A 24,752-nucleotide genomic window follows, 5' to 3' on the forward strand; every position below is an offset into this window, starting at 1 on the left:
AAAAAAATTTACACTACTGAGTACTCACAGAATGCAAATGTATTACAATTGTGAACCTACCGCAGGATGGCGCAAGGCCTGACATGGCACTGACTTTATCTCAACCTGCTGTCAGGAAATCAGCATTTTGCATGTTGCCTGATTCAGTCACCCTGCATGCCATGTTTTGTGCTCTGGCAGGCTCCATATAATAAACCCCACCCTGCGTTATTTTAATAAAGGAAAACATTACAGATTCACAAAATCTAATGAAACGTTTCATTTAATATGCTTTATTAGTGTTACAGAACACCTTAATATCCTTCTACCTCAGTCACAAAAATAATTTATTTACATTTCTAAGTATTGTGTAAAGGCTATGTTTACATTAATTGTGTTTAAAAAATAAATACATTTATGGAGGTAACAGGAGACAAAATAATATCCAAAATACAATCTTAGGCAGTTTTTCTAGAAACATACTTTAAATTTGAAATGTAAATAAGACCACTATATACAAACATAATTAAGGAGACCAAGACACTTTTCCTTCAAATAGCCATCTTGTTGGCTAATCCTTTCACAACATAGGAGAATGATCTCATTGTTCATTGGAATAAACGAAGCACAAACATAGCTAACTACTTTATTTTATATTCTAATTTCATCTTGCTCTTCCACCATCTTTACATTTGGTCGACCCTTCATATTTCAGCTCTTTCATCACTGTAACCTCCATCATCCTGTATTTTCTAAGGTGCTAAACAATGTATCATGGTCACAAAAAATATGCAAAAATGCAAAGCAGTTCAATTATTGATTCTTCTTCATAGTTAAGTAGTGCAGCAGTTTTTCATGGGTAGCTTCTTGTTCAAGTGTGTGTTGGACAAATTAGTTACAGAGTCCTCATCTGTTTCTTCATCTGCTTTTTTCCTCACTTCCCTATGAAATGGAATAGACAGCTAATGTAAACAAATGACTGCAATTGATAAATCTGCCCAAGTTATGATAAACAATAATTTACAGTGAAAAAGCATGAATCCAGTTTGCACCTATTGTGCATTATAAGCCAGAAGGAAAATCTCACAATTGGTTTAAGAGAAAGTCTGAATTTGGGCCATAGCACAATATTTTAACAAGACAGAGCAAGTTTTATTTTGTATCTAATTATACTGTTTCTGCATTGTCACTGACTAATGCTTATTCTGGGTGCCTAAAAGAGAAGAGCATTACAATCTGCAACACTAACATTTCTTGCCTTGATATGCACAAAAGAAAATCCCTCAGATAAAGATAGCTCATTGACAAATTACTGTACCATTGTTATTATTTAAATGTACAGCATGATAAAAAACAGCAGGAAGATTTAAATCATAATTTCACAAGAAATGTCATCATTCAATGTGCTGCTGAGTGAAATTTAGATGAAGATCGGAAGATGTAATATGGTAGGTGTTAAAAAGCAAACATTCACGATCCTGTCAGTAATTCTTGATGTAGTACTAAGCTCAATAAACCAGAAGGTCCCAGTTTCAATCTTCAATCTATGCTAAGTTAGCTAAGCTCAGCCAGAGAAATACTACAATTAAGCTCGGCGCTCCAGAATCAAGGAAAACGTATTCTTGCTACTGAACCATCTCCAGCAGCCCCTGCTGGGGAATCCGTATCTGTTCATATTGAGTGAAAACTTGAGCTTGAAAATTATGCTTTAATGGTTGGGAACTTGTCAACACTCTCAGGCTCAGTTCATATATGAAGAATGACACTTTGGGCAAGGTATCACTGGGCTGACTGTGACCATGGAACTATACTCAGGCAGGTGTCCGTTCCACACACTGGGAATGTTTTGAAAGACTAGAATTCTGATGAATTCCCACAAATCAGAATTGAAAGGGTAAATAACTTTTGAAAAGGCACCAAGGCCTAGAGTTTGCCTTTGAATTACTTTACCTGACAGTTGCAATCACTAACAAGTAGAGCTTTCTCCTGGAGGAGTAGAGAGTAATCAGGAGGGGGTTCCTGGAATTACTGACCCATCTTCCAATCTAGGGATGTAAAATTAAATCTGCTGTTCCTACATCCCTATAAAAGTGTCAGTCAGAAGGACCATTAGAATATCAATAACAAGGCTTAAATACTTCAAACCTCTTATTCTTGTCTAAATAAATGGCAGGTCTACCTCAGTTTAAAGGGCCCCAAAGTGCAAAATTTTTGCTCTGGGGAAGCGGGTGCAGGATGAAGTCAGGCCCTCTGACCCAGATGCTATTCCTAGACGAGTGGGTGAGTGCCAAGGCAGGCTGGTTAGACGGCCCACTTCAGTTTTCTGGGACTTGGTCCCAGTTGTAATAAAAGCCATTGAACCCTCTAGTCCTCATCCCTTACACTGCCAGCCACTCCCCATGGCCCCTCATATCCTCCATGTTAACTCATGGCTCTTCCCATTCACCCAGTATGCGCTACATACATAACCAATAAGCCATATAATAACAGTGGCAAGTGTGGAACTGCTGAGGGAAAAAAACAAGTTTTTCCAGATGTCTTCATTATCCATGCTTGACTAAGAGCCCAGATCAATAAAAGCATTAGCACAGCAGGGGGTTTTGTTTTGGCTAAGTGAATTGTGGACTTTGATTGACATTGTTAACTGGTTGTAGTATGTTGTTCTTTCTGTGATCTCTTTTGTCAATGACTCAACATTTACTTGTGACAAGAATAAGAGGTTTGAAGTATTTAAGCCTTGTTATTGATACTTTAATGATCTGTCTGATTCACACTTTTGTGGGGATGTAGCAAAGCAGTTTTTCCTCCAGGAACAATTCTGAATGGGTGCTTCTTTTCTCAGCAGTTCCACATTTGCATTAGATCATCGGCTAGAAAGTCAGTGCACAGCGGGGAGGGCACTTCACACTTGCTCATTAACTATGTACATAGTGCATATAGGGTGATTGACATTGAGCTGACATGAAGGGTATGAGGGGCCACGGGGAGTGGCTGTGGGTTTTGGTAAGACCTTTTGAAATGACCTTTCAAAAAAGTTTCCAAATCCAAATTATGGCCCGAATTTCATGCCTGGCGCGTGCGCTAAGTCGGTGGGAGCAGAAATGGTTGTGGAATCCACTCTCAGTTGCGGTTGCTTTGCAAACACGATTTAAACGATGGATGGCCAATTAAGGTCCGCCAGCGTGAAACGTGTCTTCTCAATGGTCAGGAAGGACTGGGCAGGGGCGGGAGACTGTCGGGTGTCTGGTCCAATGGTGACCCGGCAGACGCTTTAAAACCAGGAGAGGCAGCTCCCTGAAGGCTGTCAGGGGAGAATCTTTGGAGTCTGTCCAGGAAACCATTTCATTCAAACAATGGCCTGAACAATGGCTAAAGACAAAAGGCAGGAGGGCAAGTCAGTTGGGCACTCCACCCCCTGTTTCTCGGACAAGTGCCTCACGGTCCTTGTGGAGGTGGTCAGTGTCAGGTAGTACACTCCATTACCCAGGGATGGCAGGAGGCCACCACACCTGACCAAAAAAGCCTGGGAGGCGATGGCAGTCGAGGTCAACAGCCGCAACGTTTTGTGGCACACATGGGTGCAATGCCACAAAAGATTCAACAATCTGCTGCACTGGGAAAGGGTGAATACTGAGTTGGCATACACCAGTGTGGAGAAGTGTTAAGGGCTGGTCATCCCCCCTGTGGAGCTTAGGGGTATTAGAGTGAGTGCCAACTGTCACTGACAACAGCGAAGGCCAAGGGGATGTGCCTGGCGGTCCGGGTGCCATGGCTTGGATGTGGCCTGCAAGATGTCCCAGAGGGGATTGTTCGCCAGGCTGCAATGGCACTGCAGGTAGAGAGTGGACAAATCAATGCTCCTCTGTCATTTCATGAGAAGAGAAGCCATAACACCAACTAAAGAACTAAGACAGGTGGAGGCCCCGCAAACCTCCTCGTTCTAACAAGGTAGGAGATGGAGAGGCAGGGGTCTCTGACGAAGATAAGAGTGCGGTGCACAGAGGCGAGAGTGCCGGATTGTGCAAATATTCTTGTGTAGTCTCTTCATTAGTGGGAGCCTCAAACCTGGAGTCCCCATTGATCACTGAAAGACGGTGGCACCATGATGCAGATCTCCAATGTCTCACCAGGGTGCCTGGCATGCAGAGTGACATTATGATAACTTAAATGATTGACATGTCGTTGTTCTCCCCTAGAATTGCCAGTTCACCCATGAACACAGGACCCCAAAGAACCACCCTTGACGCCAAAGGACCACTGGGCTTTAGATACACCTGCATCACACCATCTCTTTACACCAAGCACCAGCGCAGATACCAGCATGGGTGGGCATTAGATCGTCGGCTAGAAAGTCAGTGCACAGCGGGGAGGGCACTTCACACTTGCTTGAGGAGCAGGTGGAGACAGAGTGCCGACAGTCAGAGGTCTGCTGGAGACCAGAACGATGCTGATTCAGAGATCAATGAGGGTATGCCATGTTCTCTGTTGTGAAGTAATACACGCAGAGCATGAGCACTGCGCTGACCCTCATGGCCAAGTGCACTGCCCCTTCCATTGAGAGAGTGGCGACTCTCATGGAGAGGCAGCTCCAGGGACAAAGTCAGTGGTTCCCGGGGATGCGCTCAGACCTGCAAATCCTCACACAGGCAATGACCTCAGGAGGTCAGTGCCATTGTGAGAGATGGATGAGGCACCCAGTATCCCAGCTGGATGCCCGTCAATCACTGGTGAGCAGGGAGGTCCAGAGCGACCTCATGGCGCATGAGCTTTGTGCCATCTCTGCGGGCTCCTCTCAGGGCTCTCTGGATGACAACAGCAGTTCCTCCGCCAGTGACTGTAGCTCCTGATGATGCTTCAACGACTGTGGAGATGCCAGCCTTGGCACTGGATGCTCCCTCCCAGGCAGGGCCAGCACAGGTTCCACTGGCCAGAAAACAACCACCAAGGTCGTCAAGGCCAACAGGACAGCAGAGTCAGCAGGCTGCCTCCAGTGCTGCTGACAGCAGGTTGGGGGGGGGGGGGGGGGGGGGGGGGCAACAAGACACAGCACTCGCAACCGAAAGTTTAAGGCACTGTGAGCACAAGAGGGGCTATTCATGGGTGATCTTCTGTTCTGCCATGTTTTGTTAATATGTTCACTGGTGTGACCATTAACACCATATATTATGTTCATTTGATGTGAGTGCCAACATGATATAAATTTTGCTTTTGCCTTAATGGCTTGAGTATGCTTCACTTGTTTTGTAGGTGTAGGTTACACCAGTATCTCATGCTGGACGTGAGTGGCTCTAAACTTTATTGCACAGGCACCGAGCGGACTTTGGGTTTAAAGAAAAGAGTAATTTCAAACATCTGGTGGAGGGGGCACCCCTGGCATGAGGTGGAAGCAGATCTTTGGCAGCCTAACTGAAGGAGCATTGGATCAAGGCATCCCTGGTGTCCCTGCCTCCCTGAAGGATCCAGACGTCTGTCTCCACATCCTCACTATGCTCCTCACCGTGCTCCCTCTTCTGACTCACCACTGGATTCATCGCCTGTGGTGCTGCCTCAAGATCCTCGTCCTCCAGTGGGTCCTCCCCCCACCTTGCCAATGCCAGATTGTGGAGAGCACAGCATGTAACCACTTCAGTGACACCCGCTCTGGGGGGTATTGACCCCCCCTGAATGGTTCAAGCATCGGAAGCGAGTCTTCAGAAGACCTATGGTCCCCTCTATCACTATCCTTATGGAGCATGAATCCTATTGTAACATTGCTCTGCCACTGCTCTTGGAGGGCGGAGAGGCATCATAAGCCACCTTTTCAACCCTCGTCACCCAGCAGCCATCCGTCCAGTCAGGCTGGAGCAGTGGGTGTCTGAGGATGTATGCATCATGGGAGCTGCCAGGGTAACTTGCACAGACTTATAGAATCTGTGCCTTGTGGTCACCCTTCCTGTTGACGAAGGCACCGATGGCCATATGTGTGCAATCGATTGCACCCTGAAAGCGGGGGGGACCCAGCTGAAATCGCTAAAAACCCTCCGGCTCACTCAGCCTGACTGGTCTCATCTGTACAGAAATTAATAAATGTCACTATCCGTCTGAACAGAGCAACAGTCACCAGCATGAACAGCTGATTGGGACAATTCCACAAAGATCCCCCACTGAACCTTGCAAAGAGCCAGAGGCATAGAAGTTGAGGGCCACAGTGACCTTCAGAGCCACTGGCATGGGGTGTCCACCCACACGGTTGGAAGTGATCTCAGGCCCAAACATCTGGCAAATGGAGGTCAGTCTTCCTCAAGAGGCGGAGCCTCCTTTGGCATTGCACCTCAGACATGTTGAAGTAGCTTCATCGCCGCCTGTAAACCCTGGCAGCAGGATAGTGGCATCTTCTGTAGTCCCTTAGGCCTTGGACTACCTGCTTGCCCTGCACCCCTTGTGCCTCTCTTCCCACAGGTCGCTCCCCTAGAAGCTGCATAAGGACACTTGGCCTCCTCTCCCTTCTGCCACTCTCCTCCTCCTCAGAAGAGATGCCTCCAGCGGAGACCACAATCCCTGTTACCAGGGCAACAGAAGGCTGTCTGGTGCCTGGAAGGATTCACACGGTCAAAATCCTCCGGGGGCCTTAGAAGCACCAATGAGTCCTGAAACGAAGCCTAAAAATGCTAAGGCTGAAACTCAGAATAAAGATGAAGCTGTCAAATTCAAATAAGTAACCAGCAGCAAACTATCTCCTAAATTCCGCATAATCACAGTGGCAATGCTGCTGACCCTTTTTATCCCACCCTTAGATGAGGTTTCGGTATAAGTGGGCTGCCCACCTGCCCATTTTATCCGTGAGATGAACGTAAAATCGCACAGGCAACGTACAATCAGCATCAATTACCTTTTTAAATGGCCGTAGGTGCCCTCTTAATTGTTGCCGGGGTGGCTCCGACACTCGTGCCCGCTCACCAGCCTGAAGATCGCTCAAGTGCCGGATAACATTGGGATGCCCGCCCGACGTCACCTTGCGCTACTTCATGTCCGTTCAAGTCGGGCGCATGCATGCCCGCAAGAAGTAAAATCCTGGCCTATGCTTCATGACTCCTCTGAGGGGTCCATAAGTCACGGAGAAGCTGGCCTGGCTCCATGAAAATTGCAGGGGGGGCTAGGATAGTCCAAAGTTGCAATGGAGCCAGCCAGATCAAGAGTGCATCTGGTGCTGGAAATGGAGTGGGAATCCTGGAATTGAGTCCTGCCCATCATTTTTAAATGGCTTGAGTCATTCCGACTATGCAAAAATCCTGACCTAAGTTACCTACCTTACAAAATAGCTTTTCTTTTAAAAAAATCATATTCATCCATATTTAGCTATTGCCAATGGGCATTTTCTGAAAGAAAAGGATTCTTTAAATAGAAAAACTTCCATTTATTGTTATGGGGCTCCCAGTTAGCACTTGGGAAGGCCTCTCTCTCTCCCATTCGCCCATGAACATTAGGCCTAAACAACACTGAGAATACACATGAATTTGCAAACCCGCCCAGAGCTTAAAATGAGCAAACAGGAATAATGATGAAATAAAAATCAGTAACAGGAAAATCTTAACTATAAGTCCACTCATGAAAACAAGTAACCTATATTCAGAAAAATAGTCCTTCAGTACTGTAGAACATTGTGCATACATTGGATAAGTGAGAATGCATGCCCAAATGCTGTGCTTTTCCCATTTCTTGTACAGAACATTAAGCATTAAAATTAAATAATTCATCTTTCTATATAATAGGAGATATGGCTCATTTGAAAACAGCAAAAGAAATCACAACTCAAAGAGCTGAACATAAAATGTAGTAGGTAACATAAACAAGCATTGTCTCATATTCAGCTCCATCAGGCACGAGTTCCCAATCTGTGCCATGGCTATATTGGAAGGCACTGAGTAGAATCCAAGCACTTCCCTAAAGGGCCTGAAGGTAAAACTGGAAGAATGATTTTTTTTTCAATTCATGGGATGTAGGCTTCGTTGGTTAGGCCAGCATTTATTGCCCATCCCTAGTTGTCCTTGAGAAGATGGTGGTGAGCTGCCTTCTTGAACCACCGCAGTCCATGTAGTGTACATACACTCACAGTGCTGTTAGGAAGGGAGTCCCAGGATTTTGACCCAGCGACAGTGAAGGAACAGTGATATATTTCCAAGTCAGGATGGTGAGTCACTTGAAGGGGAACTTCCAGGTGGTGGTGTTCCCATTTATCTGCTGCTTTTGTCCTTCTAGATGGTAGTGGCCATGGGTTTGGAAGGTGCTAAGTAGCCTTGGTGAATTCCTGCAATGCATCCTCTAGATGGTACACAGCTGCTACCACTGTGTATTAGTGGTGGAGGGAGTGAATGTTTGAGGATGTGGTGCCAATCAAGCAGGCTGCTTTATCCTGGACAGTATCAAACTTCTTGAGTGTTGTGGGGCCTGCACTCATCCAGGCAAGGTGGTGAGTACTCCATCACACTCCTGACTTGTGCATTGTAGGTGGTGGATAAGCTTTGGGGAGTCAGGAGGTGAGCTACTCATCACAGGATTCCTAGCCTCTGATCTGCTCTTGTAGCCACAGAATGTATATGGCTGGTCCAGTTCAGTTTCTGGTCAATGATAACCCCCCAAGATGTTGATAGTGGGGGATTTAGTGATGGTAATGCCATTGAACATCAAGGAGCGATGGTTAGATTCTCTTGGGGATGATCACTACCTGGCACGATTGTTAATTGTCACTTGTCAGCCCAAACCTGGATGTTGTCCAGGTCTTGCTGCATTTGGACATGGACTGCTTCAGTATCCAAGGAGTTGTGAATGGTGCTGAACATTGTGCAATAATCAGGGAACATCCCTACTCCTGACCTCATGGAAGGAAGGTCATTGATGATCCACCTGAAGATGGTTGGGCCGAAAACACTACCCTGAGGAACTCCTGCAGTGACGTCCCGGAGTTGGGATGACTGAGCTCCAACAACCACAACTATCTTCCTTTGTGCTAGGTATGACTTCAACCAGTGGAGAGTTTTCCCTGATTCACATTGACCTCTGTTTTTCTAGAGCTCTTTGATGCCACACTCGGTCAAATGCGGCCTTGATGTCAAGGGCAGTCACTCTCATCTCACCTCACAGAGTTCAGCTCTTTTGTCCATGTTTGAACCAAGGATGTAATGAGATCAGGAGCTGAGTGGCCGAGTGGCGTCAGTGAAGTTATTGCTAGGCAAGTGCCACTTAATAGCATTGTTGTTGACCCCTTCCGTTATTTTACTGATGATCGAGAGTAGACTGATGGGGCGGTCATTGGCTAAGTTGAATTTGTCCTGCTTTTTGTATACAGGCTGTACTTGGGCAACTTTCTACATAGTTGGGTGGATGCCAGTGTTCTAGCTGTACTGGAACAGCTTGTCTAGGGCGCCTCAAGTTCTGGAGCACAAGTCTTCAGTACTATTGCCAGAATATCGTCAGGGCCCATAGACTTTGCAGTATCCAGTATCTTCAGCTGTTTCTTGATATCACGTGGATTGAATTGATTTGGCTGAAGACTGGCATCTGTGATGCTGGGAACCTCCGGAGGAGGTCGTGATGGATCATTCACTCGGCACTTCTGGCTGAAGATCGTAGCAAATGCTTCAGCCTTATCTTTTGCACTCCTGTGCTCCTCCATCATTGAGGATGTGGATATTTGTGGAACCTCCTCCTCCAGTGAGTTGTTTAATTGTCCACCACCATTCACAACTGGGTGTTGCAGGACTGTAAAGCTTAGATCTGATCCGTTGGTTGTGGGATCGCTTAGCTCAACGGTTATGGTGTTTGGCACGCGAGTAGTCCTTGTTATCGTTTCACCAGGTTGTTGTCTCATTTTCAGGTATGCCTGGTGCTGCTCCTGGCATGCCCTCCTGCACTCTTCATCGAACCAGGGTTGATCCCCTGGCTCGATGGTAATGGCAGAGTAGGAGATATGCCTGACCATGAGGTTACAGATTGTGTTCAAGTACAATTCTGCTGCGGCCAATGGCCCACAGCGCCTCATGGATGCCCAGTCTTGAGTTGCTTGATCTGTTCAAAATTTAGCATAGTGGTAGGGTATCCTCTGCATCCTCACTGTATCCCCAACGTGAAGGCAGGGCTTTGTCTCCAGAATGACTGTACGGTTCACTCCTACCGATATGATCATCTGCAACAGGCAGGTCGGCGAGGTTAAGGTCAAGTATGACTGAGGTCTGCCACAGACCCAGGCTATGTTAGGACTCAACCAGCTCGGCTAGTAGTGGTGCTACTGAGCCACTCTTGATGGACATCGCCCAGGGTACATTGCTCAGTGCTTCCTCCCAATGGTGTTCAAGGAGTACAAAACAAAAACAGAATTACCTGGAAAAACTCAACAGGTCTGGCAGCATCAGCGGAGAAGAAAAGAGTTGACGTTTCAAGTCCTCATGACCCTTCGACAGAACTGGTTCAAGTCAGGCTGTTGCTTGACTAATCTGTGACCAACCTCAGTAAGGAGGACTTTGCAGGGTCGACAGGGCTGAGTTTGCCCTTGTCATTTGCCTAGGTTGATGCCAGGAGGTCCGTCCGGTTTCAATGCCACTGAGGGCATTTAAGGATCAACTACATTGCTGCGGGTCTGGAGACCTGATGGGTTTTTAAACAACAATCTACAATCTTCATTAAGACTTTTAATTCCAGAGTTTTACTGAATTCAAATTCCACCGTGGTGAGATTCAAACCTGGGCCCCCAGAGCATTACCCTGGGTCTTTGGATTACGAGTCCAGCGACAATACCCTTATTGTTCCAGGTCAACATTCTGCACCTACCACATGGTCAGAGCAACTTTGGTGAAGGTCTGGGAACTAGTCATCTGTCTAGCCTCTCTCTCAACACATTCAGCAAACCATTTAAAGAAGATGCCATAAAGTAGAAGCAGCAAAAATATCTCATCAAAGTGGGAGCCAGAATGTTGAAAAATTCGTAACTGAGATTGTATCGAGGGTAACCATCACTTGCACGACATCAAATTGCCAGATCACAAGAGTTCCTGTTAAATTACTACCATTAATAAAATGACTTCATCATACCTTCATATAGACAAGAATATAGAATCCAGATGGTAAACAGCTGTTTTTTAAGGTATTAGTATCTCACCTAATAGATAAGAGCTATAAAGTTTTACAGCTTGATGGCACCTATCTGGATTAGGTCAATGCTCTAAGTCACTTTAAAATGCAAGAAAACAGTTCGATACATGAGAGTAATTCTCTGATTTTATGCTCCTGGAGGAGCCTCATTCACTCAGAGTTCATTAGAAATTCCGGTGTCCACCACATGTGATTTCAAACCATTTTTAAAGTAATTATTTTAAAGTAACAGCTGGAAAATCATTGGTGGTTTGTCTACTTTTCCAATGTGTTTTCCATGTAAGTAAAGATCCCCAATTGGACTGTGATGTTGCAGTGTTGCTTCCACAGTGGAATGAAATCCAGAAACACAGTTCTGCTTTTGTTAATATGAAAATGTACATATTACTGTTACTTTGGAATCCCTCAATAACTGTTCATCAGTGGTGGTGATGGGAAAGGTCAATTATCACTCCTTCCCCTCAGACTGCAAACAGAATGATATTACCTTTCTTATAAAAACAAAAAAACTGCGGATGCTGGAAATCCAAAACAAAAACAGAATTACCTGGAAAAACTCAGCAGATCTGGCAGCATCGGCGGAGAAGAAAAGACTTGACGTTTCGAGTCCTCATGACCCTTCGACAGAACCCATCCGTTCTGTCGAAGGGTCATGAGGACCCGAAACGTCAACTCTTTTCTTCTCCGCCGATGCTGCCAGATCTGCTGAGTTTTTCCAGGTAATTCTGTTTTTGTTTTTGATCATTACCTTTCGTTTGTTTCAGCTCAGCCACCCAATCCAATCCCATTTGTCGACTTCTAACTGTATTCCCTGAAGTGCTGATGTAAATAACATCTGGCCTATACATTGGTACATCATGTTAGTTAAGAACAGAAAAAATCCAAAGTGAGAAATTTACACTTGACCAATCAAAATTTATCTCTGTAATTCCCTATTAATGTGCTCTCTCAAGTACGTCCAGACCAATGACTATAGGTCGGTACATCTTTGTAAAAAGGGAAAAGGATGAGAAATTACATCAGTATCAATAGAGATCGGATATAAAATTCTTTCTTTGCTTACTTCATCGCAAACAAACAAGTGGTTAGCCAGAAGGGTTATTCAGAGTTTGTATGTGTCACTATCTTAGCATTCAATCAAATTGCCTTTGTCCGTTTACTCCATCTCATGCATGTTTCCATGGACCTGCTAATCAAATTAATAAGATCAATGATTACCGAGCAAGGTGAAGCACTGCTTCAATAATGTTTGAACCATCCTTGGCACTTGTTTCACAGAACAGCACGTTGTATGTCTGTCAAGAAAACAGAAAAAAAAAAAATAAGATTTACTCCTATAATTTGGTATTATTAAAATCCCACTCAGGGCAACATTTTAAACTGATAGTTCCTGGCCAAAAGACAGGACCTTTAGCAGGTGGGGAAACCCAAAGGAATCTTCTTAACGGAGCCATGATATTCACATTCTGTTTTTGAGCTCCCCAATCAATCATGATGTGCTGGGTCTGTCAAAGGATGGATTTCTAAGAGTCCCCGGCATGGGTTGCAATGATTCACCTGCACATGGACTTTTGAGGCTGCAGCAACCAGAGGAATAGAGAGGGGCACCGGGAAGGCTGTTTCCCAGGCCTCTCACTCTTACCTGGAAGTCTTGCTGCAGGATCTGAGGGGCTACAGAGAAGTGATCTTTCCCAACGATTGGAGAAAGAGGACAGCCTCACCAACCACACAGATGTGGATGGAATTGATCAAATAAGCCAACAGTAGAAATGTGCTCAACCACCCCCCCAAACCTGGAGAGAGTGCACCAAGAGGATCCAGGCCCTCAGGAGGGTGGGAAAGGAGTGGCATAACGCTTTCAGGTACCAGGCTCCACAGGCTGACTTTCCCAGATTCTCCTGCACAACACACCTCAGAACAACACATCTTACAGCTCCACTCATTCTCTCCCCGGAACCTCACATTCCCATCTCAGCAGCAAACATTCACCTCATCCTATTGCCCTCCCGCACTCATTCCTCCCAGTCACCTTCCACAAATGTTGTACTCCCCTGGTATCCACATGAGTCATTATTAATGCTCATAATGTTCTGCTTTCTCTCCCTGCAGAAGAGAGCCACAATCTCCGGGAAAGGCAGAGGCCCAGTCGGGGGGCAGGAGGGGCACGGGGGAAGGATGGTCCTCGGATGACAGGTACCTTGACAACTACTGGCAATTCATGCCGAACTGGACCACTGGCAATGAGGCTGCAGATGTCAGTAACGGCCTGCTGTAAAAGCCTGAGCCTTCTGAGGCACTAGTGCTGAAACATGTTGAAAGGTCTGAGCCACTGCCTGTTGGGGGTCTCAACCTCTTCAAGCTAGATCTTGATGCCCATACACCCGCTATTTGAATATTTAAATTATCCGACAGCTGCAGGGGTTCCCTGCTCACAGCCGCCTGGGTGAAACACAAAGCAGGTGGAAAGAGTCTCCTGCAGTCAGCATCACAGTGAAGCAGTCTGGGAAGAATGTTCTGCAGTCAGATCACGGTGAAGCAGTCTGGGAAGAGTGTCCTGCAGTCAGCATGATAGTCTTCACTGGAATGCTGCTTTCGGAGTTCGGCGAGGAGGGAATGAGGTGATCCTTTGAGTACCGTGAGTACAGTCGGCTAAGTATTTACTACTTTTATCACAGTTTTTAAAGGTCTTATTTTGTGGTTCATCATTTGTAAGGGCTATGTTCTGTAACAACAAGGAGCAGGGGAGAAGGTAGAGTAATTGATATTATTTGATATTAAGTATCTTCCAAAAGGTTTAATTTAATTTAAATGGGTAAGTCATGGCAGGAGAGCTCAAAGCTGTGGTCTGCTCCTCGTGCTCTATGTGGGAAGCCAGGAACATTTCCAGTGCCTGGGGCCAGCATGTTTGTGGGAAGTGCCTCCAGCTGCAGCTCCTGGAAGCCCAGGTTTCGGAGCTGCAGCAGCAGCTGAAGACACTGTGGAACATCCGCAAGGCAGAGAGTATCATGGATAGTATGTATAGAGAGGTGGTCACACCACTGGCTCAGAGTCCACAGGCAGGAAGGGAATGGGTGACCACCAGGCAGAGCAAGAGGACTAGGCAGGCAGTGCAGGAATCTCCTGTGGCTATTCCCCTGCAAAACAGATATATTGCTTTGGATACTGTTGAGGGGAATGGCCTCTCAGGGGACAGCAGCAACAGCCAAATTCATTGGCTCTGCTACACAGGGGAGGGGTAAAAAGTGTGGGAATGCAATAGTTGTAGGGGGTTAAATTGTAAGGGGAACAGATAGGTGTTTCTGTGGCTGCAAACGAGACTCCAAGATGGTACGTTGCTTCCCTGGGGCTAGGGTCAAGGATGTCTCAGAGCGGCTACAGAACATTCTGAAGGGGGAGCGTGAACAGCCAGAGGTTGTGGTACACATTGGTACAAACGACATAGGTAAGAAAAGGGATGAGGTCCTAAAAGCAGAATATAGCAAGTTAGGAAGTTGAAAAATAGGACCTCAAAGGTAGTGATCTCAAGATTATTACCAATGCTACGTGCTAGTCAGAGTAGAAATAGCAAGATATATCGGATGAATAGGTGGCTGAAGAGATAGTGTGAGGGGGAGTGTTTCAGATTCCTGGGGCAATGGGGCCGGTTCTGGGGGAGGTGGGACCAATACAAACTGGAGAGGTTATACTTGGGCAGGACTGGGACTGATATCCTAGGCGGAATATTTGCTAGAGTGGTTGGGGAGGGTTTAAACTAAAATGGCAGGGGGATGGGAACCTATGCAAGGAGTCAGAGGATGGGGAATCAAGGACAAAAACAAAAGACAGAAAGGGGAGTAAGAAAAGTGATAGGCAGAGAAATCAAGGTCAAGAATCAAACAGGGCCTCAGGTGAAAAATAGTGGAAATGGAACAAGTAATGTTAAAAAGACAAGCTTTAAGGCTTTGTGCCTTAACGCGAGGAACATTCGCAATAAAGCAGATGAATTAACCGCGCAAATAGATGTAAACAGGTATGATATAGTCAGGATTATGGAGACATGGCTGCAGGGTACCAGGGATGGGAACTGAACATCCAGGGGTATTCAATATTTAGGAAGGACAAACAAAAAGGAAAAGTCAGTGGAGTTGCATTGCTGATTAAAGAGGAAATTAATGCAATAGTGAGGAAAAGATATTAGCTCCGAAGATCTGGAATCTGTATGGGTAGAGCTGAGAAACATTAAGGGTCAAAAAACATTAGTGGGGGTTGACCCAACCCCCAATATAGACCCCCAAACTGTAGTGGTGATGTTGGGAATGGCATTAAACGGGAAATCAGAGACACATGCAATAAAGGAACATCTGTAATTATGGGTGACTTTAATCAGCATATCAATTGGGCAAATCAAATTTGTAAATAATACCTTGGAGTGTATACGGGATGTTTTTCTGGCCAATACGTTGAGGAACCAACTGGAGAACAGGACATCCTATATTGGGTATTGTGTAATGAGAAAGGAATAATTGGCAATCTAGTTATGCGAAGCCCTTTGGGGATGAGTGACCATAATATGATAGAATTCTTCATCAAGATGGAGAGTGAAGTAGTTGATTCTGAGATTATGTCCTGAATCTTAATAAAGGAAACTACGATGGTATGAGGCGCGAGTTGGCTATGATGGATAGGGAAACGTTACTTAAAGGGAAGACGGTGAATAGGCAATGGCAAACATTCAAAGAGCGCATGGGTGAACTGCAACAATTGTTTATTCCTATCTGGCGCAAAAGTAAAACAGGAAAGATGGCCAAATCATGGCTTACAAGGGAAATTAGAGATTGTACTTGATCCCAGGAAGAGGCATAAAATTGGCTAAAAAAAAAAACAGACCTGAGGATTGGGAGCAGTTTAGAATTCAGCAAAGGGGGACCAAGGGATTGATTAAGAAGTGGAAAATAGGAGTACAAGAGTAAGCTTGCAGGGAACATAAAAACTGGCTATAAAAGTTTCTATAGGTATCTGAAGAGAAAAAGATTGGTGAAGACAAATGTAGATCCCTTACAGTCAGAAACAGGGCAATTTATAATGGGGAACAAGGAAATGGCTGACAACTAAATATATACTTTGGTTCTGTCTTCACAAAGGAGTACACAAATAACATACCAGAAAAGTTGGGGAACACAAAGTTTAGTGAGAGGGTTGAACTGAAAGAAATCAGTATTAGTACGGAAACCGTGTTAGGGGAATTGATGGGATTGAAGGCTGATAAATCCCCAGGGCCTGATAACCTACATCCCAGAGTACTTAAGGAAATGGCCCTAGAAATAGTGGATGCATTGGTGGTCATCTTTTGAGACTCTATAGACTCTGGAACAATTCTTACAGATTGGAGGGTAGCTAATGTAACCCCACTATTTAAACAGGGAGGTAGAGAGAAAACAAGGAATTATAGACCAGTCAGTCAGTCTGATGTCAGTAGTGGGGAAAATTCTAGAGTCCATTATAAAACATTTAATAGCTGAGCACTTGGAAAACAGTGGCAGAATTGGACAGAGTCAGCATGGATTTACAAAAGGGAAATCATGCTTGACAAATCTATTGGAACTTTTCAAGGATGTAACTAGAGAGTTGATGAGGGGGAGCCAGTGGACATGGTTTATTTGGACTTTCAGAAGGCTTTCGACAATGTGCCACATAAGAGATTGGTATGTAAAATTTAAGCACATGGAACTGGGGGTAGTGTATCGAGATGGATAGTTCTGTCGAAGGGTCATGAGGACTCGAAACGTCAACTCTTTTCTTCTCCGCCGATGCTGCCAGACCTGCTGAGTTTTTCCAGGTAATTCTGTTTTTGTTTTGGATAGAAAACTGGTTGGCAGACAGGAAACAGAGAGTAGGAATAACCGGGTCTTTTTCAGAATGGCAGGCAGTGACTATTGGGGTACCACAGGGATCAGTGCTGGGACCCCAGCTATTCACAATATATATTAATGATTTAGATGAGGGAACTAAATGTAATGTCTCCAAACTTGCAGATGACACAAAGCTGGGTGGGAGGGTGAGCTGTGAGGAGGAAGCAGAGATGCTTCAGTGTGATTTGGACAAGCTGAGTGAGTGGGCAAGTGCATGGCAGATGCAGTATAATGTGAATAAATGCGAGATTATCCACTTTGGTAGCAAAAACAGGAAGGCAGATTATCTGAATAGCTATTAATTGAGAGGGGGAATTTGCAACAAGACCTGGGTGTCCTCGTACACCAGTCGCTGAAGTTAAGCATGCAGGTGCAGCAGGCGGTAAAGAAGGCAAATGGTATGTTGGCCTTCATAGCCAGAGGATTCGAGTACAGGAGCAGGGATGTCTTGCTGCAATTATACAGGGCCTTGGTGAGACCACACCAGAAATATTGTGTGCAGTTTTGGTCTCCTTATCTGCTATAGAGGGAGTTCAGCAAAGGTTTACCAGACTGATTCCTGAGGTGTTGGGACTGACATATGAGGACAGACTGAGTTGGATTGGATTCCATTCGCTGGAGTTCAGAAGAATGAGGGGGGAATCTCATAGAAACCCTATAAAATTCTAACAGGACTAGACAGGATAGATGCATGAAGGATGTTCCCGATGGTGGGGGAGCCCAGAACCAGGGGTCACAGTCTGAGGATACAGGGTAGGCCATTTACGACTGAGACAAGAAGTAATTTCTTCACCCAGAGAATGGTGAGCCTGTGGAATTCGCTACCACAGAAATTAGTTGAGGCCAAAACATTGTATGTTTTCAAGAAGGAGTTAGACATAGCTCTTGAGGCAAAAGGGATCAAAAGATATGGGGAGAAAGCAGGAGCAGGCTACTGAGTTGGATGATCAGCCATGATCATAATGAATGGCGGAGCAGGCTCGAAGTGAAGAATGGCCTACTCTTGCTCCTAATTTCTATGTTTCTATGATACCAGGATCCTGACCAGATGTCAATTTTAGGGGATTTAACGCAATCTCAACCAAACCCACCTTCCCTTTCCAGTAAAAATTCGTCCCATAATTTCCTAGTCAATTGTTGCAGAATTACCCAAACCAGTATTTTTCTCAGCTTTTGTGTGATTGATTGAGTGGAAATGTGTGCCTGCACTTTGGAGAGTATAGTGACATACAGAAAAACTCTCAACTTTTTGCTTTATATCCCTCTTCTTCAGGCTTAAAACAAAAATATTTTTAATGACTGAGTTTCTTGATTCTCACCATGGCCAGTTTCTCCCCATAGCTGGTAGGGACAGACTTTTGCCCTTCTTGATTCACTCTGTTTCTTAGGTCCGCCTTGTTCCCCACCAACATAATCGGAATATTTTCATTGGTTGAATCCTTTCAACAAAAATGAATAACGTTATCATGATATCTTCTTATAAACATTACTATATTTTTTCCTTGACTCTCTTCATTTAAAGGAGCAAACTTTTTGAAGAAGTGTTTAACAATTATGTTTTACATTTTGAAATTTAATGGAATTGGAAAACCAAGCAGCATTTTCATTGTGCCATTGTTACATGCAAACAATGTGATGATGTGACTAACAAAATTATCATTTATGTCATTATTACACTGCATCATAAAAACAAACAGAAAAGGTTGAAAATGACTAAGCACACTGCTTCCTTTCTCCCTCTACTATTTATTTTGCTTCCACTTCCCTCCCAGGTATGCTGGCCTCTGAAGAAATTCTGTTCCTCTCTGGAATGTATGACAGACCCAAATCATTTATCATAGCTTCCTATGATTCAATTTGATTAAGTGAAGTACATTTTCAACATTTTCTATACTCCTTTAAGTCTGCTATTTTATTTGTTTACAAAAAAGTTGACAAGCATATTTTTTTAAAATTGAAACGTAATCCCTGAGAAGTTCATCAATATCATGAATCCACCAACCTGATCTATGTTATTTGAAATATAAGTTGCCCTAAATTCTCCATTTTACTCATTTGTTCCAGTGTCCTGTTGCTATAGTTGCAAAAGTGATCTACCTACTTCTAACTCCCTTCACTGTTAACGCCTTTACATGCTTTGTTCTCCAAGCTCTATTCTTTCCATCTAACTCAGTCCCAATGTAGGAGAGAATGGGGGGGGGGGGTGGGCGGAGGAGGAGGAGGAGGAGGAGGAGGAATAGATTGTGAGAGGCAGTGGGTGTCACTGTGTGCAAGATTTAAGATCAAAAAATATCAACGTATTAAAAAACTGACACGATCCCACTCAATTCTGCATTCAACTGATGCGAGAGAAACCCCAATGAGATTTTGCAGGTCTGAGATTTAAATATGTAAAAAGGCAGATTTAGCTCTGGATACTGAATTTCACTGCCAGCACTGTTTCTTGGGCAATCTGAAACTTGTCAGAGTTAACAAGGCAAGAAGACAGGAGACACTGACTGGGCTGGAAAGCCTTCAAATATTGACTGATGACAGCTACTTCCTTGCCTAAGCGAAAGGCTTTTGTTCAAAGGATTCATTCCGAGTGGGATTTTGAGGTGACTTCCAACATTTTGGAGGTGTTTTCAGTGACCTTGGACTTCTCAGACTTTGATCTACACTTCCCTGTTGTCAGACTTCACTGCAGCAAGGGGAGCAGCTTATGCAACTGTGTGTTGGATCTCTGAGGAAGGCCAAGAGGAGCAGCGACAGCAACACCAGCATCAACTGAAGCTGCCTTCTCCTCAGCCACTTGCCACTCCACAGGACGGAGGGGATGGACACAGAATTCCAGCTTAAAGGAGGCAATAACCCCAGCATGGGGTACACATACAGAGGCTCATCTTTCTTGACTTGACTGAATGAGAGTGCCTCATAAGGGCCAGACATTCTCTCTAGGTTGTTCATTGGCAGCTTCCTTGAACAAGATGCCCTTTCTAATAGACTAGTTGGTACACATTGCCAGTGGCTGTCAAGATCACTACAGCATTGAATTTCTCTAGCTTGTCTCTAACTCCTTTCAGGGATCTGTTAGTGACATCTGTAGGATTTCACTGTCTGCTGTACACAAGTGGACCTCCCAGGTGATCAATGCCACATTTGACAAGGCCGCCACTTCCATAACAAATAGGAGCTGCAGTAGGCCATTTGGCCCCTTGAGCATGCTGCACCATTCAACAAGAACATGGCTGATCTTCTACCTCCATTCTACCTTCTTGCATTATCTCCATATCCCTTAGTAGGCAAAAGTCTATCGGCATCTATCTTGAATATACTCAACAACTGAGCATCCACAATTCTCTAGGGTAAAGAATTACAGAGATTCATAACCTTTTGAATGAGAAATTTCTCCATATTTCAGCTCTAAATGGCCCACCCTTTCTTCTGAGTTTCCCCAGCCATGGGAAACATTTTCTCTATGATCTGCTACTTTGCCAAGTCCCTCATGAATTTTATTTGTTTCAATTAGACCACTTCTTCAAAGCTCTGGTGAGTCCAGTCAAAACCACCGGGCTCTCACAGGGCTCTCCAAGGCTGGATTCTCACAGGTTTAGAAAGTCATCAAGTGTACAAGATACCCTCACATCAAGGAATATTTGTCAATTGTAAGGGATTCAACTCCTTCAATGCTTGGCTGGTATGTAACCACTGAAAGATATTTATGCACATCTGTGCAGGATATCTAGAAGCCACCACGATGCCTTCATTTTGCACCAGTCACTTCTCGCATAGATTTTCGCCCCTCAAAAGAGAATCAGCAGACAGCTCCTTGGAGAAAAGGCTACCCTCGAATGACAACATTTGTGGAGGACGACTGTGAGGGATGGTTGTGAGATTGGCAAAAAAAAGTAAGGGTGAATGTCAGTATTGGCTATTCAAGTAGAAATGTGAGGAAGTGACTTGAGAGAATGAGTGGAGCTGCAAGGTGTGTTGGTCTGAGGAGTGTTGTGCAGGAGAATGCTGGGGAAGTCAGATTGAGGGGGTTGGCACTTAAATGTGGGATGCCACTCACCTTTGCTGCCCTGAGGTCATTGAACCTCTTTCAACACTGCATCCACATGTGATGCACTGCTGCAGCTGACCTCCTGAGCCACTTCAAGGTACACCTGCTTTGTTTCAGAGGCTAGTCTCTTGCTCCCATCTGCTGGGAAAAGAGTTTCTCTGTGGGCCCTTACAGCCCCCAGCATGATTTTCAGAGATGCCTCAGAACTGGGAAGAAGCAGCCTTCAGACATTGTGGGACGGATTTTCACTACTGAGGCAAGTAGCTTCAGCAGACCCACCTCTGTTTAGAGGGCCCCATTACACCAAATTTTTGCTACAGGGAGAAATGGGCAGGATAGTGATGCCCTCCAACCCCAGAAGCAGATCATAGATGACCCTCTGGGGTGACTGAGTGCTAAGGTGGGGGTGGCTGGAAGGCTCGCCTTGGTTCTCTGGGATTTCAGCATTGTTGTTTTAGAAGCTGTTAGGCCCTCTAGCCCTCACACAGCCTCAGCCCCTCGTCCACTCTCCAAGACCCTTCCATGCCACCCCATCCACCCTCCATGCCTGCAAATACTCCCGTGCCCCCTTCATGCCAAAGCATGCCCCCATGCCACTTACATAGCCACTCGCCTATATCCATTATGGGCTGACCTCAGGAGCCATGTAGAGATAAGAAAGAACTTGGTAGAAGAGTCAGGGAAACCCCAGAACAAAGGCAGGAGAAACCCCTCAAAAACTCACCTGGAGGTCATAGTATTTAATCAAGGAAATTAGAGGGTGAGAGAGAAATAAGGGGAGTTTTAACAGAACACACAATTGGTGTAAGATTAATAAAAATAGGAACATGGCATATGAATAGGAGACCTATGCATTGGACATTGCAATATAGAAGTAATGTTCCTAAATGATGCTCCAGGTATGATTTTAATGGATGAAAAGTTGTGGGAACTGTACAACCGTTTTCATGATAAGTGCTGCAGCACTGTTTGTCAGGATTGGTTGTCTTTCCCCACGTCGGTTCACACTAAAGATGTCGTATACTGCCTAATTTACCTGAAACCTATTTAATATGAAAACAGGGTCATTTACCTCAATCATGTCAACCCACTCTCGTATATCGAGGAAACTTTTCTCACAGGTGACATCATACAGCAATAAAACACCATCTGCACGCCTAAAATACGATTTAGCAATGCTTCGAAATCTGAAACATAAAAGATAAGATCTTCATGCCCATTTCTCTGTTAACCATTTCATTTTCTTTAAAAAAAGAAAACACTACTGAATTAATGCATTGCTAGAGACGTTAACACATAATGCATAAGCAAGCTTGAAATGTTTTTTTAGGGTAAATTTTTATGTTCATAAGGTGAGGATTGTAAGCTCAGTTCAGGAATCCATGCTGCAAAATTCAGCTCTGTAGTGCCCACAGTTTCAGTGATACGGGTGTTGTTTTGATATCGAATGAAACCTTGCACTGCACGTGCACGCTTCTGGGGTGAAACACACCAAATATCATACTGGGTAATGCTGAAAACAGAGACATGCCTAAGCTTATCGTCTTGCGCTCATCAGGACACTCGCAAGAATACCAATCTAAGGGGAAGATAATTAATACTGTATGTGAAGAGAGTGCTAATTGTTTGGCAAGTGCCATTGCCATGGAGAATGCATCACTGGTGGTGACTGACAGTTAACCGCCAAGCATTGTTTGAAATTTAAACCAGGCATCTTGACCCCAATTGGTCAAGGCATTGCCCTGAGGTGTGAGTCAATGAATGGCTGCCACTTATTTTGTTTAGCTGAAACAGGCAAAATGTATGTACATGTTCTTTCTGTCTGCAAAGAACAGGGCCCTGTGTACTACTATATGTGGCTTCCGGTACACACCAATCCTCCACACTAAGAGCCCAACTGATAATCTTAAATTGGTTGTCAGCTTAATTCTTAGCACATTCAGGATTATTCAGTAAATCTTGTCCAATCACAGACTTACATCTAATGTTGGACACGTGTCTTGAGTTTTGCAAGCACGGGCTGGTTGGGTATAGTCTGTGCCCTGCCCATCGCGAACAGTGGCTGGGACATGCTGTTTGATACGATCCACCAGTCTTTGAGACTTACGGACTACATACCGAACATCACACTGATACTGAAATTCATATACCACATTACACATTTGTGGGCAGAACGTCTTTTTGGCTTGACGGCAGCATCCTATTAGTGGCAAATATCACCTGGGTTGCAACTGCATAGTAGCAGCGTGAAACAGCTAGCTTCATCTGTTGCTCAAATTTTTGAGATACCTTCCCCTTCCAGGGTAATCTGAGATAGACTGGGCACTTCTCAAGGACGAAAGTGATGGTCTTAGGCCCATTCAGCTTGCGTGATATATAGTAAAAAAAAAATGATCTGATCAGGGTAGCCATTATCCTGCAGGATGCCTTTGATGTACCCTATTTCAACATCAAGCTTGCATAATGAACAAATTGCACAGGCCCTATTTACAAGGTTGCTGATCAGACCAATCTTATAGCATGTGGAACTGTAAGAATCCCAATGCATATATTGACCAGTAAAGTAGGCTTGGGGTGGACCGTGGTAGAGAATCCCCAGCAGATTTCTCAACTATCATATCAAGGAAGGGGAGTTCATCTGACTGCTCCATTTCGTAGGTGAATTTGAGCACAGAATGGAGCCCATTAAGACATGTAAGGAAATTGTTACATGCAACTACAGATTTAAATATAGCAAACATATCCACACAACGGAATTATGCGAGGAGTAGGAGGTTAGGTATAATTTCATTGAAGGCACATTTCCCATGGAACCCAACAAAGAAGTTTGCAAGAGCTGGGCCTAGAGGAGATCCCATTGCAACACCACATATTTGGGTATACATGCTGTCATTAAAACAGAGCTCATAAGTTCAATGAATACTAATTCATGTAATGGTGGTGGGTCTAGATCGCCAAGATATAGTGCTGCAGCGCAAATACCTTTGGCTTCCTTAAGTGGAACATTGGTGAATAGGCTAGCAATGTCAAACGAGCACATGGACACAGCATTGCTATTGATTTGCAAGTCCTGTATGGCCTTCACAAATGTGGAAAACTTGATCAAAACTGGTTATAACAATTCGCCCATCCATTTGACCAATTCATGTTGTGCAGAACGGTCATAGATTAAGATGGGGCATTAACCGACATCACTTTTTTGTGTCTTGGGCAGCTCATACATACGCAGACGTGGCAAGCCATGAGGGCAAACCCTGTCATAGATATCATGTGGTAGCTCATTGCTCTTACACGATGGTGTGTCAAAATGACAGCAAGGTAGAGAATTGAAATGATAAGAACAAAGAAAAGTACAGCACAGGAACAGGCCCTTCAGCCCTCGAAGCCTGCGCCGATCATATTACCCGTCAACTAAAACATTTTGCACTTCCGGGGTCCGTATCCCTCTATTCACATCCTATTCATGTATTTGTCAAGCTGCCTCTTAAACACCACTATCGTACCTGCTTCCACCACCTCCTCTGGCAGCGAATTCCAGACACTCACTACCCTCTGCGTAAAAAACTTGCCCCGTACATCTCCCCTATAGTTTTCTCCTCTCACCTTAGTACATCCCCTAGTAATTGACTCTTGCACCCTGGGAAAAAGCTTCTATCTACTCTAGGCGACAGGAAGTTCAGGATCATGATTGTGGACCAAACATTGAGTTCAATAATTTTAGA

At 44.6% G+C, this 24,752-nt stretch overlaps 1 protein-coding gene across 1 annotated transcript in view; it reads right to left on the minus strand.

Moving 5' to 3' along the window:
• Positions 1-280: 280 nt before the first annotated feature.
• The window catches only part of rasef (RAS and EF-hand domain containing), a 75,011-nt gene continuing 50,539 nt past the window's right edge, over positions 281-24,752 (minus strand). The window contains exons 15-18 of the mRNA XM_041186524.1: positions 22,103-22,217; positions 18,308-18,427; positions 12,319-12,395; positions 281-921 (exon numbers count right to left, since the gene is read on the minus strand). Coding sequence (XP_041042458.1) covers positions 813-921; positions 12,319-12,395; positions 18,308-18,427; positions 22,103-22,217 — 421 coding nt within the window. The 3' untranslated portion in view covers positions 281-812. The remainder of the gene's footprint in view (positions 922-12,318; positions 12,396-18,307; positions 18,428-22,102; positions 22,218-24,752) is intronic.

The sequence above is a fragment of the Carcharodon carcharias genome, chromosome 4 (assembly GCF_017639515.1).
Source record: "Carcharodon carcharias isolate sCarCar2 chromosome 4, sCarCar2.pri, whole genome shotgun sequence".
Lineage (NCBI taxonomy): Eukaryota > Metazoa > Chordata > Chondrichthyes > Lamniformes > Lamnidae > Carcharodon > Carcharodon carcharias.